The 14597-nt window shown below is 46.4% G+C and overlaps 1 protein-coding gene across 1 annotated transcript in view; it reads right to left on the minus strand.

Annotated features, from left to right (window-relative positions):
- The window catches only part of pacrg (PARK2 co-regulated), a gene marked incomplete at both ends in the record, with an annotated part of 93404 nt that overhangs the window by 50363 nt on the left and 28444 nt on the right, over positions 1-14597 (minus strand). The window contains 2 exons of the mRNA XM_079752248.1: positions 7035-7184; positions 13910-14081. Coding sequence (XP_079608374.1) covers positions 7035-7184; positions 13910-14081 — 322 coding nt within the window. The remainder of the gene's footprint in view (positions 1-7034; positions 7185-13909; positions 14082-14597) is intronic.

A 14597-nucleotide genomic window follows, 5' to 3' on the forward strand; every position in this document is an offset into this window, starting at 1 on the left:
AGGCTCAATCCGTTTTGGTTTTGATTTCATTGAACGCAACCCGTTCTTTCGCGCAAACAAAGCCATTGGAAACACGTCTAAAAGCACTGATGAATGCGTATGTAACCCAGTTCCTGTTAGGGACTGTTATTTGGATGGAGGAGAACGGAAGTGTCTGCGTGTGGGTCGCTGTTTTGACTCTGTGTTGGGAGCGCTGGAAATAAAGTGGATTGCCCCGTTCAGTGAATGGAGTTAACCGATTCTTCTTTCATATATTACCCAAGTATAGACAACAATAATTTGTACATTTGATTATTATTCATAGATTAGAAAACAAAAGGAGATCGTTAATACTTGGGAATAACATGGGAATGAATGAATGATTTAAAAGACAGCGTTTACAGGAAGTGCGTCATTATTGCGCATCTAGGACCCCGAGTCGATTTGGCAGCCGATACCGGTTGCCAAATCCCACACCGGCGTTACGTATTCAGAATACAAATTATAGCTAACTGTATTCCGTTACAGTTACAATTTAAATTGTTGGTATTTAGAATACAGTTACATTGTTGAAATCAATGGACTACATGACGATGCTTCTGTTTCAGCAGTTGATTCGTGCTTTCACACCAACAGCATTTAGTGCGCACTCAACCAGTTTGGTCCCTTGGTTCGGTATGTTTGCGTTGGTGTGAATGCAACCACCTCACTTCGATGCGAACCAAATCAGCCGACCGAGACCTCCCTGAACAGCTGGTCTCGGTTCGCTTCCAAACGAACCCTGGTACGGTTCGCTTGAGATGTGAAAGCGAACACACCTCGGTCCGATCCAGTTCTACAAAGCATACGCCTCTTTGGACGTAACAGGCAACCGCTCAGCTGCGCGCATTATGGGAATTATTGATTGATTAGCAGTAATTCCAAGACTAGCAGCAAATTGTCGGACAGTCGGGGAATTTGGACAGACACCCACATAAAACGTATGCTGGAAAACACACATAAAAATGACGATGCATTTAACACATTCAGCACCAGGATGAGGGAGAAGGAGTTCGATCGGTCCACTACGGTATGAAACAAATCAATATCACGAGTGCAGCCCGCTGGATATCCATGATTATTTAGCCTACTTTCACAGACGCTTTCCCCAACTTTTTTATCTTTACCCCGCCCCAGACCTTTTTGTCCTCTCTCTCTCTCACTCTCTCTCTCTCTCTCTCTCTCTCTCTCTCATATTTTAAGGCGATTTTATAGGCAACACCTATGCACTTAGCTCAGTGAATTCTTTTTTTTTAGATGTAATAGCAAATATCTTTCGCATGAACATACCCTTATAGGTTCCACTACAGCAAATTATATAAAATAGTGCACTTTCAGGGAGACTTGAGCCTAACACATTCAGCCGGTTTGAACAGAAGAACACACCAGAATAGGCCTGTTTAGTAAGCAGGATTTGATGCCGCATTCCTACACGTAGATTGAGTGATGAAATGGAATACTTTATATATTACATTTTTGGGCATGTATTCTGTATTCTGTAAATGGATACATTTTAAAAGTATCCTTCCCAACACTGTGTGTGTGTGTGTGTGTGTGTGTGCGTGCGTGCGTGCGTGCGTGCGTGCGTGCGTGCATGCGTGCGTGTTCGTGTGCGTGCGTGTGTGGGTAAGAAGATGGTGTTTCCATGAATGTGCTCTGTTCTTGCGGCAAGACACACGCACACGCACAAACACACACACACACACACACTCTCTCACACACACACACACAAGTGTGTCATGAGATCCATGGATAGAGTCGGCCCAGAAAGAAGACGGCGCCGCCATCTGTCACCGGCAGAAAAACACCAGCAGCCGTACCGCCACACAAGACAAAGGGCCGTCATCAGCAGGCCTTACTGTGTGTGTGTGTGTGTGTGTGTGTGTGTGTGTGTGTGTGTGTGCGCGTGTGTGTGTGTGTGTGTGTGTGTGTGTGTGTGTGTGTGTGTGTGTGTGTGTGTGTGTGTGTGTGTGTGTGTGTGTGTGTGACCAGCAATGTGTGTAGGCCTTATCATAGTCAGCCACATTCCTAGCGGGAGAAATAAAAGAGGCCACCAAATCACAGAGGTTTGAGCAGTTGTGCGCAAGTGAGTGTGTTGGCATGTGCGTGTGTGTGTGTGTGTGTGTGTGTGTGTGTGTGTGTGTGTGTGTGTGCGTGTGTGTGTGTGTGTGTGTGTGTGAGAGAAGCGCTGTGCCTTTGTATTTGTGAACGCCTGTGTGGTGTTTGGGGGCGGATGTGTGTGTGTGTGTGTGTGTGTGTGTGTGTGTGTGTGTGTGTGTGTGTGTGTGTGTGTGTGTGTGTGTGTGTGTGTGTGTCTGTGTGTGTCTGTGTGTGTCTGTGTGTGTCTGTCTGTGTGTCTGTCTGTCTGTGTGTGACAATATGTGTGCTTGTGTATTTGGAACTCTGTGTGCGTGTGTGATATTGTGGCAAGATGTGTGTGTTTCTGTGTGTGTCTGTGTGTGTGGTTGTGTGTGTGTGTGTGTGTTTATGTGTGTGTGTTTGTGTGATAATACGTTTGCCTTTGTATTTGGGAGTGTGTGTGTGGGAGGGTTGGTGTGCCGGTGTTGGGGGGTGTCAGTGATGAATGGGGGTTTAAGGACCTACACCTAACAGATAAGAGCAGAAAAACCCCGAACAACCACAACACAGCCCCAACACGGGCAAAAAAAGCTAGTGATAGACCTCTGGCCAAAATACATTACATCATGATAATACAAAGCACTACTCACTAGTCTACACACTAGCAAATACCAAATAACGTCAAGAACAAAGTATTTCTTCGATTGTCTTATGCTTCATCCATTTTGTGAGTGTGAGTGTGTGCGTGACTGTGTGTATTTGTAGGGGGGGGTCCTTGTCGTTCTGTCTGAATAAGGCCACTGACAAACAGATCTGTTGCGGGGTAGCGCTTTAACAGCTGTGTGGGGGTTCCCGTGAAGCCTTAATCTGCAGGCTCCCCCCCCCCCCCAAGACCAAAAGGTGCCAAAAGGGCACGGCCACCAGGCCTTGCTGTTCTTAATTAAAGTCCCTTAATTAAAGATATTTACTCTTCAATCTCCTAGCAAAGCAGAAACACAACGTAACTATCTATTTATTTACTTTCTCCGTTATGACACGTGCCAAATTTGTCTTGCGCACAATTTCTGACAGGACTTCATTCACTCGTCTCGTCGTCAATGTGATGATAAGAAGTGACGCATTCCCTCCCCCCTCCTCCCTTCTTCCCCGCTGCTGCCGGAGGAATGTGTGGCTGTGGGACCGCCGCCCGCCCCCCTCGCAGGCAGCAGTAGAGATAAGATTCATCATGGGCGAGCAACAAGAGAGCCCTGCAAATCACATCGGACGGCTTCTCCCGCGACATCATCCACATTGTCATCCATGTGACAGGCACACACACACACTCACACACATACACATGCGCACACTCGCACACACAAAAACAAAAGCGCAGACGTGTACACACACACACGCACACACACTCACACACACACACACACAACAAACCAAACTTCTGAAAGACGTTTTGAGCGTTTTGATCAGTCGGCTCCAAACGGCCGTACCGAGCAGAATGATTACGAGCCGTGGCTCGATCCCATCGTCTCACTTCAAAATAGACCGTCAGTGCAACCCGGTGAGCGGGAGCGGCGGCAGCTCTCCACATTCCCTCTGGACGCAGCTGAGAAGTGCGTCGTGGTGTGGCCCCCCCGCAGGTCTGGTGGATGGATGGATGGATGGCAGAGGAAGGAGGAGGGATGAGGGAAAGCATCCTTGAGAGAAGGGGGTGCTCCCGTCCAGAGTAACAGGCACTGACCCCAGACTGATGCCTGAGATAAGGCCTCACATAGCCGTGGTGTGGGGGGGGTTTTGTCTGACAGGGTTCTGACCCGTGCCCCCCCCCCCCACAACACGGCTATGTGAGGCCTTATCTCAGGCATTAGTCTGGGTGTAGACGGGCTGTGGACGGGCTCCCACGGCAGCAGCAGGAGGGTGTGAACAGAGGCCCTCTGGACGTGTTCCCATGTTAAGATGCTGTTGGTGGCTCACCAGAGCCTGGTCCGCTCAGCCATGAGAGCCAGGACGACAGGGACCAGGACAGGCTACATAACCGGCTCTGACAGCATGTGAGTCCATACGTATGCCTAGGTAGACCCTTAGCGTGTGCGCGTGCGTGTGTGTGTGTGTGTGTGTGTGTGTGTGTGTGTGTGTGTGTGTGTGTGTGTGTGTGTGTGTGTGTGTGTGTGTGTGTGTGTGTGTGTGTTTTGTCACATAAGTGAGAGGCTGGCAGAACTGACAATGTGATCAGTGAGGGAGTGAGAGAGAGAGAGAGAGCAAGAGTGAGAGAGAGAGAGAGAGAGAGAGCAAGAGATAGAGCGAGAGATAGAGAGAGAGATACAGAGAGAGAGAGAGAGAGAGAGAGAGAGAGAGAGAGAGAGAGAGAGAGAGAGAGAGAGAGAGAGAGAGAGAGAGAGCAAGAGCAGAAGCAAGAGAGAGAGCGAGAGAGAGCGAGCAAGAGAGCGAGAGAGACCGAGAGAGAGATCGCGCGAGAGAGAGCGAGCAAGACCAAGCAATAGAGCAGGCGATAGAGCGAGAGAAAGAGAGAGAGAGAAAGAAAGAGAGAGCCACGCTGAGGCCAACAGCTGCATATTGGGAGACAAAACGTCCATTGAAGCACAGCCACACACACACACACAAACAGACTTAACACACACACACACACACACACACACACACACACACACACACACACACGGCGGACAGTGGCACTATTGTTGCGGCGGACACAGGAAGGACACTGAGCACCCTGCCTGGTGTGGGATGTGGGGGAGCCAAGAGGTGCCTGCCTGAGGCTTGAGCCCACCCCACCCCACACAACTAAAGCTCTTCCCCCCCACCATCCCCATTTCCTCTTGTATCGCCTTCAGCACAACGACAGAGCCTGTGTGACAAAGACAAGCCACGGAGGACGTGTGTGTGTGTGTGTGTGTGTGTGTGTGTGTGTGTGTGTGTGTGTGTGTGTGTGTGGTAGGGAGCGCGCTGGAGGTGTTTAAAGAATATTTGAGATAATGGACAGACTTCAGGGAACACATTGATGGTGATTGAAAGCGCAGTACATCAAAGGAGGAGAGAAGAAGAACGCAGGAGGGAAGAGTGAAGGGGAGGGGGGGGGCGTTTGTCATTAAAACAGAAATAAAAAAGAGATGTCTATTTGAGGTGCTATCTTTATTGGTTGCCAAGGAGTGGGTGGTGCAATACATAAATTGACAACTTATTCGGTGCAGAAGCGACAGGGAAGTGCAAACTAATTTAAAATAAGGTTGCCAGGTTGGGTTCCGTTCCAAAGAACATTTAAAAGTTGCATTTCAACATCCTCCACTTCCTCATCATCATCATCATTTTCATAATCACCCTCATCACTATCATCCTCCTCCTCCTCATCGATTGCTCAAAATCACAATACAAAATCGCTCAATAACGAGAGTGCAGTTTCTGTAAACTAGAGAGAAAGGGAGAAAATACAATGAAGACACAGATGTTCTGTTGCATTTCCACAACGCTAATTGTTCCCACGACTTTGGAAACTTAATGGGTCAGAAGGTCTGTCCAAAAAGAGGAAGTAAAATAGCATTCACGTTTAAGCTAAATTGGGATCAGCAATGTTTCAGCCCAGGCCTTTATCCCCTCAATGATAAATATACTAAAGTCTGCACACAAATACACAGAGCAGAATATCCCAGACAGGGTGGGGGTGTTGTTCTAGATAATTAAAGGGTTGTCGGATTCTAATCACGGTTCCTAGGTTACAGGTTAGCATTTGGCAGCCGCAGCAGTAGCCCTCCTCCAGATGGGCCGCTACAGGAGAGGTCGGTGCCGGGGAGAGGCCTGGCAAGGTTAGAGAGTGGCGTCGGGGGTTAATCGATGCCGGGCAACAGTGGCAGGCAGCCGGTGCTGGCTGTTGTGTAAAACTGGCAGGAGGGCAGAAAGCGTCTCGAGTGATTCTGCTAGGGGTTATCTGGCAAAGCCAATGATCACGCACCGCGGCGAGAAAGAAACGAAGGAAAATGCCCGCTTGTTTCAAACGGGATTTAAGGGATTGATTTGACAGCTAATTTACAGGAGATTTGCATGAGGCCAGGCATTAATAAGGCAGTCTGTTCCTCTCTTTTTTCTTTGTCTTATCCTGATATCTGTCTCCAACCTACCCCCCAGCCCCCTCCATTCTGCTCCAATACTTATTTATTTCTAAGACCACTGAAAAGAAGAAAAAGGAAACGCCAAACAGCTAATGCAAAGGTGATTAAAACCCAACAATAGATCCAAATTGGTTATTGATCGGGCGGATAAATCGCTCGTGTTCTCGTCCATTTAAGTGTGCATGTGCTTAAGTGATTCATTGCGATAACGATGACGTGTGTTGGCGGGGCTGTTGTTGTTCCTGGGAGGGGAGGGGGAGGTAGGGGAGCCGCAATCCACGTCACGCCCGATCAACTGCTAAGCGCTTTGACTCTGAGGCACAAAGACGTCTGCCATGCCTGACGTGGGTCTGCAATATCGAGGTGTCACCCAGGTACCCTGCCCCATTCACACTCACCAGACAAGGACAGGCTCTCTCTTCTCTCTCTCCAACAGCCCGGCACAATGCAGTCGCTGACCGGCCCCACAATGGAGGGGGGGAAATAGAGTAAAGATGTGTGAAGAAGAAGAACCAAGGGGAAGAAATAGTACACAGACGAACGTACACACACAGAAGAAAAGCACTGAAATCACACGGGCTGGGTGCGCCGTTGATCCTGCCATTGTCTCAACTCCTTACTGTTCCAAATTGCTATTCATTCAATGGCCCCAAAATGTGCTCCAGGTTCAATAACAGTGGTTTGTTTAGTACTACTTCAAGCACACAAAAGCTACTAAGATCACAATCACAAAGGAGGACCCATTGCGTTCCCAAGCTGGAGCGCCAGGGATACACAACGCACAATGGATACACAATGCACTACACCACAGCAGCATGAACTTACTGTTCTTGTTCTTGAAAATCCTGAAAATGGGGAGGATCTGCCTGAAGTAAGGAACAAGGGCCTCGCCGACCCTTTCCTCAGACACCACCAGTTGCTGTAGGGCCTTCATCATGTTGCAAAGCACCTGGGGGATCCGCGTGTTCAGGCCATCTAGGAGAGGACGGAAGGGTCAGAGGTCAGGATGGTTAGAGCCGTTACCATGGAGGGAAAAGCCCTCTGTTACTCCAACGGGACAGGATTGGTGATGTGTAGTGTTTGGTGAGCTTTGTCACTGAGCAGGCTGGCCGGCCTTTGGTTGCGTTGCTAGGTTAAGGTATAATTCTATGGTTGAGGTCTTCTTGAAGGCACCTGTGATCAAAGAAAGGTTTTCTGTCTCAATGGCAGCTATATATTCTAGAAGACATTTGTCCTTTGTGGGATGCAGGGGAATTACCCAACCATTGGTGGATTGTGTGGCCAGTACAAGAAGAGTACTTTTGGGGAAGGTCAGATGACTGGAGGTCATACAAAGAGGTTGCAGCGCAAAAAAAAAGAATGTTTTCCAAAATAAATAGATCCAAAAACGCTTGCATATTATATATGTACAGACAACCAACTCACACCAATGCCACAGAATGAGGACTTTCATAAGCACTTTTAGAATGAGTTGTCCTGAGCTGCCCTGTCGGTCTGTTGGTCTCCATAATTTATTCTCACTTACAAACCTTTGTCTCCAAAACATGGCTGTTAGGCGAGAAGCGAGGCAGATGGAGGCAAAACAAACCTGCAAAACGCACAGGGCTTTCTTTTCTGTCTCTCTATAATATATATATATATATATCTAAAGATATACATAAAGGGGTATATATAGTGGTATACAGCCCTCTCAGTCTCCTTCCTTGAAAGCATTTCTTTCTTTATGTAGCGTTTGATTTGGGGCTGGCTAGGCTGCAATCAGGGCTGTTGAATGCACTGAGACAGCAAGAGTAAGTGTGAGCCAATCATGGGGTAATTTCGTCCACAGCTGCACTCGACTCACTCCTCCGCCGATGGAGCGAACAAAGAAGGATGGTGGGAGAGACGGAGGAGTGGCGGCAGAATGCTCCGGGAAAGGAGCAAAATAGATTGGGAGTAGAAAAAAAGTAAACAACAATGAGACATGGAACGAGAAGAAGGAGCGAAGGAGAAAGGTGATGGAAAGAAGGATGGAAAATAATACAGAGTGAATTTTGAAATTCAGACAGCATGTGAGTCCATACGTATGCCTAGGTAGACCCTTAACGTGTGTGCGGGTGTGCGTGTGTGTGTGCGTGTGTGTGTGTGTGTGTGTGTGCGTTTTGTCACATAAGTGAGAGGCTGGCAGAACTGACAATGGTGATCAGTGAGGGAGTGAGAGTGCTGGTTAGAGCTGTTAACCAGCCTTAACCTGAATTTTGAGGGGGAGGGGTGTTTGTGTGTATGTGTGTGCGTGTGTGTGACGCAGTTCCTTGTCAAAACTGAATTTGACTATTTCTGTTCTGTGTCTAATGGGGGAGAGACAATTAGCGACACATGAGAGAGAGAGAGAGAGAGAGAGAGAGAGAGAGAGAGAGAGAGAGAGAGCCAGAGACAGAGCCAGAGAGAGAGAGAGAGAGAGAGAGAGCATTTCAGACAAATGAGAAAAAGACAGAGAGAAATTGTGAGAGAGAAAGAGAGAGCGAGAGCCAGAGAGAGGTTTGACTTTTTATCCACCTTTACTCATTTTATAGAAAGCTTCCAATCCACTTGGCCGTCCAAACAAATATTATACAATTGATTACAGTTGAATGACTGAATAAAATAATAACACAAATAAACGAGTGAGAGAGAGAATGAGTAATAGAACGAGCAATAGAAAGGTAGAGAAACAGAGTAGGAGAATGACAGCGAGGAAGAGGAGGATAAATGTCCTCAGAGCATTGGAGTATGACAGTTGAAGCTCTTGGTTAGCGGAGTGCCTCGGCACCAGCAGCCTGTGGCAAAACCACGCATATCAATGCAAGTAAACAATCCTTAGAAGCATGCCAAAATACAAACACACACACACACACACACACACACACACACACACACACAGAATACACACGCATAGGGCTGCCGAGTGGGTGAGTTTGACAAAATAACCGAGGCAACACATGGCTCCAAAGGTTTAAAAATCATGGGAAGTGTCTACAAACGCATGTAAATATATAAACACAAGCACCTATATAAACACACACACACACACACACACACACACACACACACACACACACACACACACACACACACACACACACACACACACACACACACACACACATACATTCTGTTGCGAGAAACACGGGAGGCAAGGCCTGAGTAGAGGGTAAACTCCCACAGCAGGGAATGCTATGGAAGGGAAGATACCTCCACCTGTGCCTGCAGTGAAGCAAAACCAAGTGCAGGATAAAGAAGACAGGAGACCAGATTGAGAGAGATAGTGAGAGTGAGAGTTTGAGTGAGAGCGAGAGCGAGAGAGAGAGAGAGAGAATAAGGAGGATGGAGGCTACTCTCTAACAGTAGGGTGAGCGTGAGCGATAATCCTAGTGAAGAACCAAGAGTGATATAATGACGGATACGGGAAGGTTAAACAGATGATTTTATTGGTGATTCCCCTTGGCTAAGACGTTATGTCAATTTCCAACCAGTGAACCAGACCCTGACCAACGGACCCTTGGATTCAGGACAAACAAACTAGTCGCTTAGCTCTCTCCTTTCCATTCTGTGGTATAAATAAAAGCACTTGAACCAACGCCGTCGTGGAAATGTTTACCGTCTCCAATAGGATCCCACAGCACATACATTAACTGTGTTAATGTATAATTAATTACATTGATTCATATTAATGACACCATTAATGACATCTCTCGTCTCTAACACACACTCACAGGCACACTCAGTGTCTCCCAAACCCACATTCACACACACACACACACACCCTGTCACACAATCACAAGCAAATTCATCGCATCTCTCACACACACACACACACGCACACACACACACACACACACACACTCATATCATAGGAAAGGTGATAATATGGAGAGATTTGTCTCATAATTATTAATACTCATAGGATTCAGCTTGTGTCAAAAAAGTTAACTTGAATGTGCAATTATTGCATACATATTCATGATCCAGGTTTTATATTTTGCCCAGATTGATTCAAAACTACGTTGAAGAACGCATTTCACCTGATCCACAAATGCAACAGTTCACAAGCCAATTTTTGATATGAGTCTTATTGTGTAACTAATAATTAATTGTGTAGTTAATGTGTATATACACAGTGCAAAAAAGATATAGGTATTATATATAGGTATTTTTGCAAAACGTAAAACAGAAGAAAAATGTTAATTGACTTTAACAAGGCACAATTTTACTCCTATTCGTATTAATAATTATGTGACAAATCTCTCTCTATAATAAATCTTCAGAGTCTAAATTTGAAAAGGAAGTTTCAACTATGTAGCCACCTAAACTGGGTTGACACTGATTTGTTCATATATATATATATATATATATATATATATATATATATATATATATGTGTGTGTATGTGTCTGTGTCTGTGTATGGGAGTGTGTTTGTGTATGTAAGCTTGTATTTACTGACTACCACAAGCAGAATCAGCATAATGAGCAACTTCAATGAGCGTTATCCCATATTTGTCTCTTTCTGTCCGTCGTTCAGATGAGGTTGGAATCTGGAATGACGGGAATTTTCAAACCTACATAAACAAACATTGGAACTCTAATTACCAAGAAGCGCAAACAACTTCCCCCTGCTGTGACATTTGGACCACGGGCCCGTTCAATTATTCATCTGTCTCTAACCCCTTGACACCCAAAGAGAGAGAGAGAGAGAGAGAGAGAGAGAGAGAGAGAGAGAGAGAGAGAAAAAGAATAAGATGGAGGGAGGCGGAGAGCGAGAGAGGGTGAGAGAGCAAAAGAGCGAGAGAGGGAGAGAGAATAAGAGAGAGGGAGGCGGAGAGCGAGAGAGTTGAAATGTATTCAGGCCTGGTACAAAACCTGCATAAGCACACAATATGAATAAAGTAACCGTCCCTTCACGCTGCTTCTACAATCAGTCTGAGAAAAAAGGAAAACAATGGCGACCTTGCTATGGTGACTTCTGTGCAAAGTCCCAGTGGCAGGCAGAGCCGGCACATTGGAAGAGTTTAGCTGGCAAAGTTACCCTGGGTAAATACACATCCACAGATCAGAGTGAGACATTCCGTGCCCGGGATCCCCTCGTAATGAAAGTGTCATTGCAGATTTGTATTTTTTTAGGGGGAGGAGGGTCGGCTGAACAAATGTTATGCCGATCTACGGGTTTGGGAGGGATTGGTGGAGGATCAACCGAAGCATGGCTCAGAATTGCCCTGCCTGTTTAAAGCAGGCAGTGTAGCGGGCGAATCAACCACATTTACCTTCATTCCTTAAACCTGGGAGACACGTCGGATCTGTCAGGCACGGGTTTTTATTCAAATCCACTTTAAGGGAAGCATCAACACTTGCATACAAATAAGCGTGCTCATTTATTTCTATCGCTGTCGTTTTGCCTTCCTGGGAGTGCTTGGTTTCCGACACAAATTATCTTGTGTTTAGCGATGAAGTGATAAATCAATAGAGCAGTTATTGTCTCTCTAAACCTTAATTATTAGTTTTTCTTTATCTCTAACCTTCCCTAGTGTACAACAACCGGTACAACTGCAATCATTTCTGCAAATTGTCTTCCCCATTTTCCCCAAAATGGTTCTCTGGCCTCTTTCCACACGTGCACTGCAACCATTAACTTATCCAGACCCTAGCCAAAGGAGCTGTCTGTGACAATGCAATTATTTGAATAAGCTGGACAGGACACCGTTTAATGTCCGATTGAGCCCATGTGTAAATAGAGCAAGCCATTGTCCGGAGAATTCAGCAACTAGTTTGTGTTGTAAATACACTGTTACGGTAGCTGGTGGAAATTGCAGAGAAGAAGAAGAAGAATTCACACCGAGTGTTGATGACCTTCTATCATGCGACTAGTACGGAACCAGAAGAATGATTTTTATGGATATCAAAATCGATGTAGAATTGATGCAACGCAAAATCAGTCATCATTACAGAAGAATCAGCAGCCTCCTCCGCAATCTTCCATGTGTACACAAAACACTGAATACTTTTTTAGACAGTCAATTCTATGTCATATATCCTTCCTCCTGCACAATCTACCCCGTGGAGGATGTCTGGAGTTCATATGTGAAGACAGCTGTCCTTAACTTATATCCGATACTCAATGCTCAACCTCTTGAGCGACATTTTCCCTCTTCATTGCAGTCTTCTCTTTGCTCTCTTCATCTGTTTATCGCATGCCAAACGGTGTGTAGTTGTGTGCGTGTGCGTGTGTGTGGGTGGTGGGAAGTTCTATGTATATGTTATTCAATGAGTATTCTCAGTGGGGGGGGGGGGTTCTAGGCCGGGGGCCTGACGTGAGTCACTCTCTCTCTCTCTCTTGAGATAACAGCCAAGCGGCAGCCATCTTTCTACTCGCACAGGAAAACAATTAATCAGCAAAGGAGACGCAGACTGGCGGCAAAACTTGTCTTGATTTTTTTCTCTCCATATTTTAATAAACCATGGCACTAATAAGGAGGCAGGCCATTTAAAATTCCATTAACAGTGGGAGCACGCCGCTATTGGTGTGCGAGTGTGCGTGTGTGTGTGTGTGTGGGTGTGCTTTTTCCTGAGAGGCACAGCCATCACCTTTTGGTCTGGCCTCCCAAAGGCAAGGAGCAAATATCTGCCAAAGCCTCATGGGAGTTGGACACCGCAAACGCACACCTGCACTGATTATGAAGCAGGAAAAGATGATCAAATTGTACACATAAGTTTAAAACTTGCCGGCTTGTTGACTAATACATACTTCTACATTTCTTGCATTGTGTAGGTCAATATCAATCAGGTTAAGAGAATCTAATTCAGCACATTGCACCAGAATATCATTCACAACTCATTAAAGCCTGAATAAAATAAAATGATAGTACTAATCAGGTAGCCTTCAACAAAAACAACATCTGTCACCATCTATTCAGCTCTGTATTGCAAATGAGTTTAGGCGGAAGCGTGACATCTCAGCAATGTGATGTGAGGTCAAGCCTTGGCGGTTTTGTAGCCAGATTGGTGTGTGTGTGTGTGTGTGTGTGTGTGTGTGTGTGTGTGTGTGTGTGTGTGTGCGTGCGTGCGTGTGTGCATGCGTGGGTGTCGCACTGTATGGATGTCTTCAACAGAAGCTGGACATTACACTCCCCTGCCTGCTCAGGAGGGTGGAAGAGAGCACACACACACACACACACACTACAAGCCAACTTTCTGTGGTGTCCAACGCTATGCCCCCCATGGTCGCAAAGCTAATGGCGCTGAAGCTTTGAAAAAGAATCCTTTGGCAGCAACTCCACGAGACAACAAAAACCAGACCAAGTCAATATGTGTGTGTGCGTGTGTGTGTGTGTGTGTGTACGTGTGTGTGTGTGTGTTTGACTGTTCAAACCAAAGCCTGATTCTTTGTATTCTTGTACGGCAGCGTGTGTGCCTTCTGGAATAGTGGGAGTAGAAATGTGTCTCCTCTCTCCCTGTAGTCCAGCCCAGACCCACCCCCCACTGTTCACCTTCGTCTAAATTGTACTAATTTTGAAGGCAGAGACCACTTGGCCAAGGGATGTGACCTTTACTCCAAACTACCCTTGCCGACTGGAAGTGTGGGTTCATAGTGTGTGTGTGTGTGTGTGTGTGTGTGTGTGTGTGTGTGTGTGTGTGTGTGTGTGTGTGTGTGTGTGTGTGTGTGTGTGTGTGTGTGTGTGCATGACTCACTCCTGATGGGGATGATGAGCAGGGGGATGACGGGGAGGATCTTTCCGTCTCCGTGCTCCAGCATCTCGTGGACCCCCAAGCGGGCCAAGAACTCGTAGGGGTGGTTGGTCTCGCTCAGCCCGTCGAAGAAGAGAGGCAGGTAGTGTTGGTAGTCCAGTGACTCCAGCACCACCTGATCACAGAGAGAGAGATTTCATTGGAGCGCACTACAATCAGTCAAATGGTGGGGGTTAAAATCCTCGCTCAAAGTGGTCCTCAAGAGCATATGCAGATTCATAGGGCCGATAAACTGGGGTATAGAGGACCCCAGTAAGTCTGGAAAGAGTATATAAATGCATACACACATACACACACACTTTCCACACTTAAACACCGTACGTTCACATTTAGAGCAGGCCCTTATGCACTCACGGGCCAACCCCATACATATCGACACACACACATTTTGACACATTTTATTAGCAGACAGCTGTTAGGAAGATCATGGGCACAGGGACATGTGGCATCCTGTGGGCACATTAACACCTGTTTACACAACGACACACACACACACACACACACACACACACACACACATTATGGGGGCTGCATTACATGTAGCTATTTGATATCAAAAGATAGAGGCTGTATGTGGTGCAAGCTGCAATTGATACATGCTGCAATTGTTCTCCTCAGACATGACTTTCAA

This window comes from Pollachius pollachius (genome assembly GCF_949987615.1).
Source record: "Pollachius pollachius genome assembly, chromosome: 15".
Taxonomy (NCBI): Eukaryota; Metazoa; Chordata; class Actinopteri; order Gadiformes; family Gadidae; genus Pollachius; species Pollachius pollachius.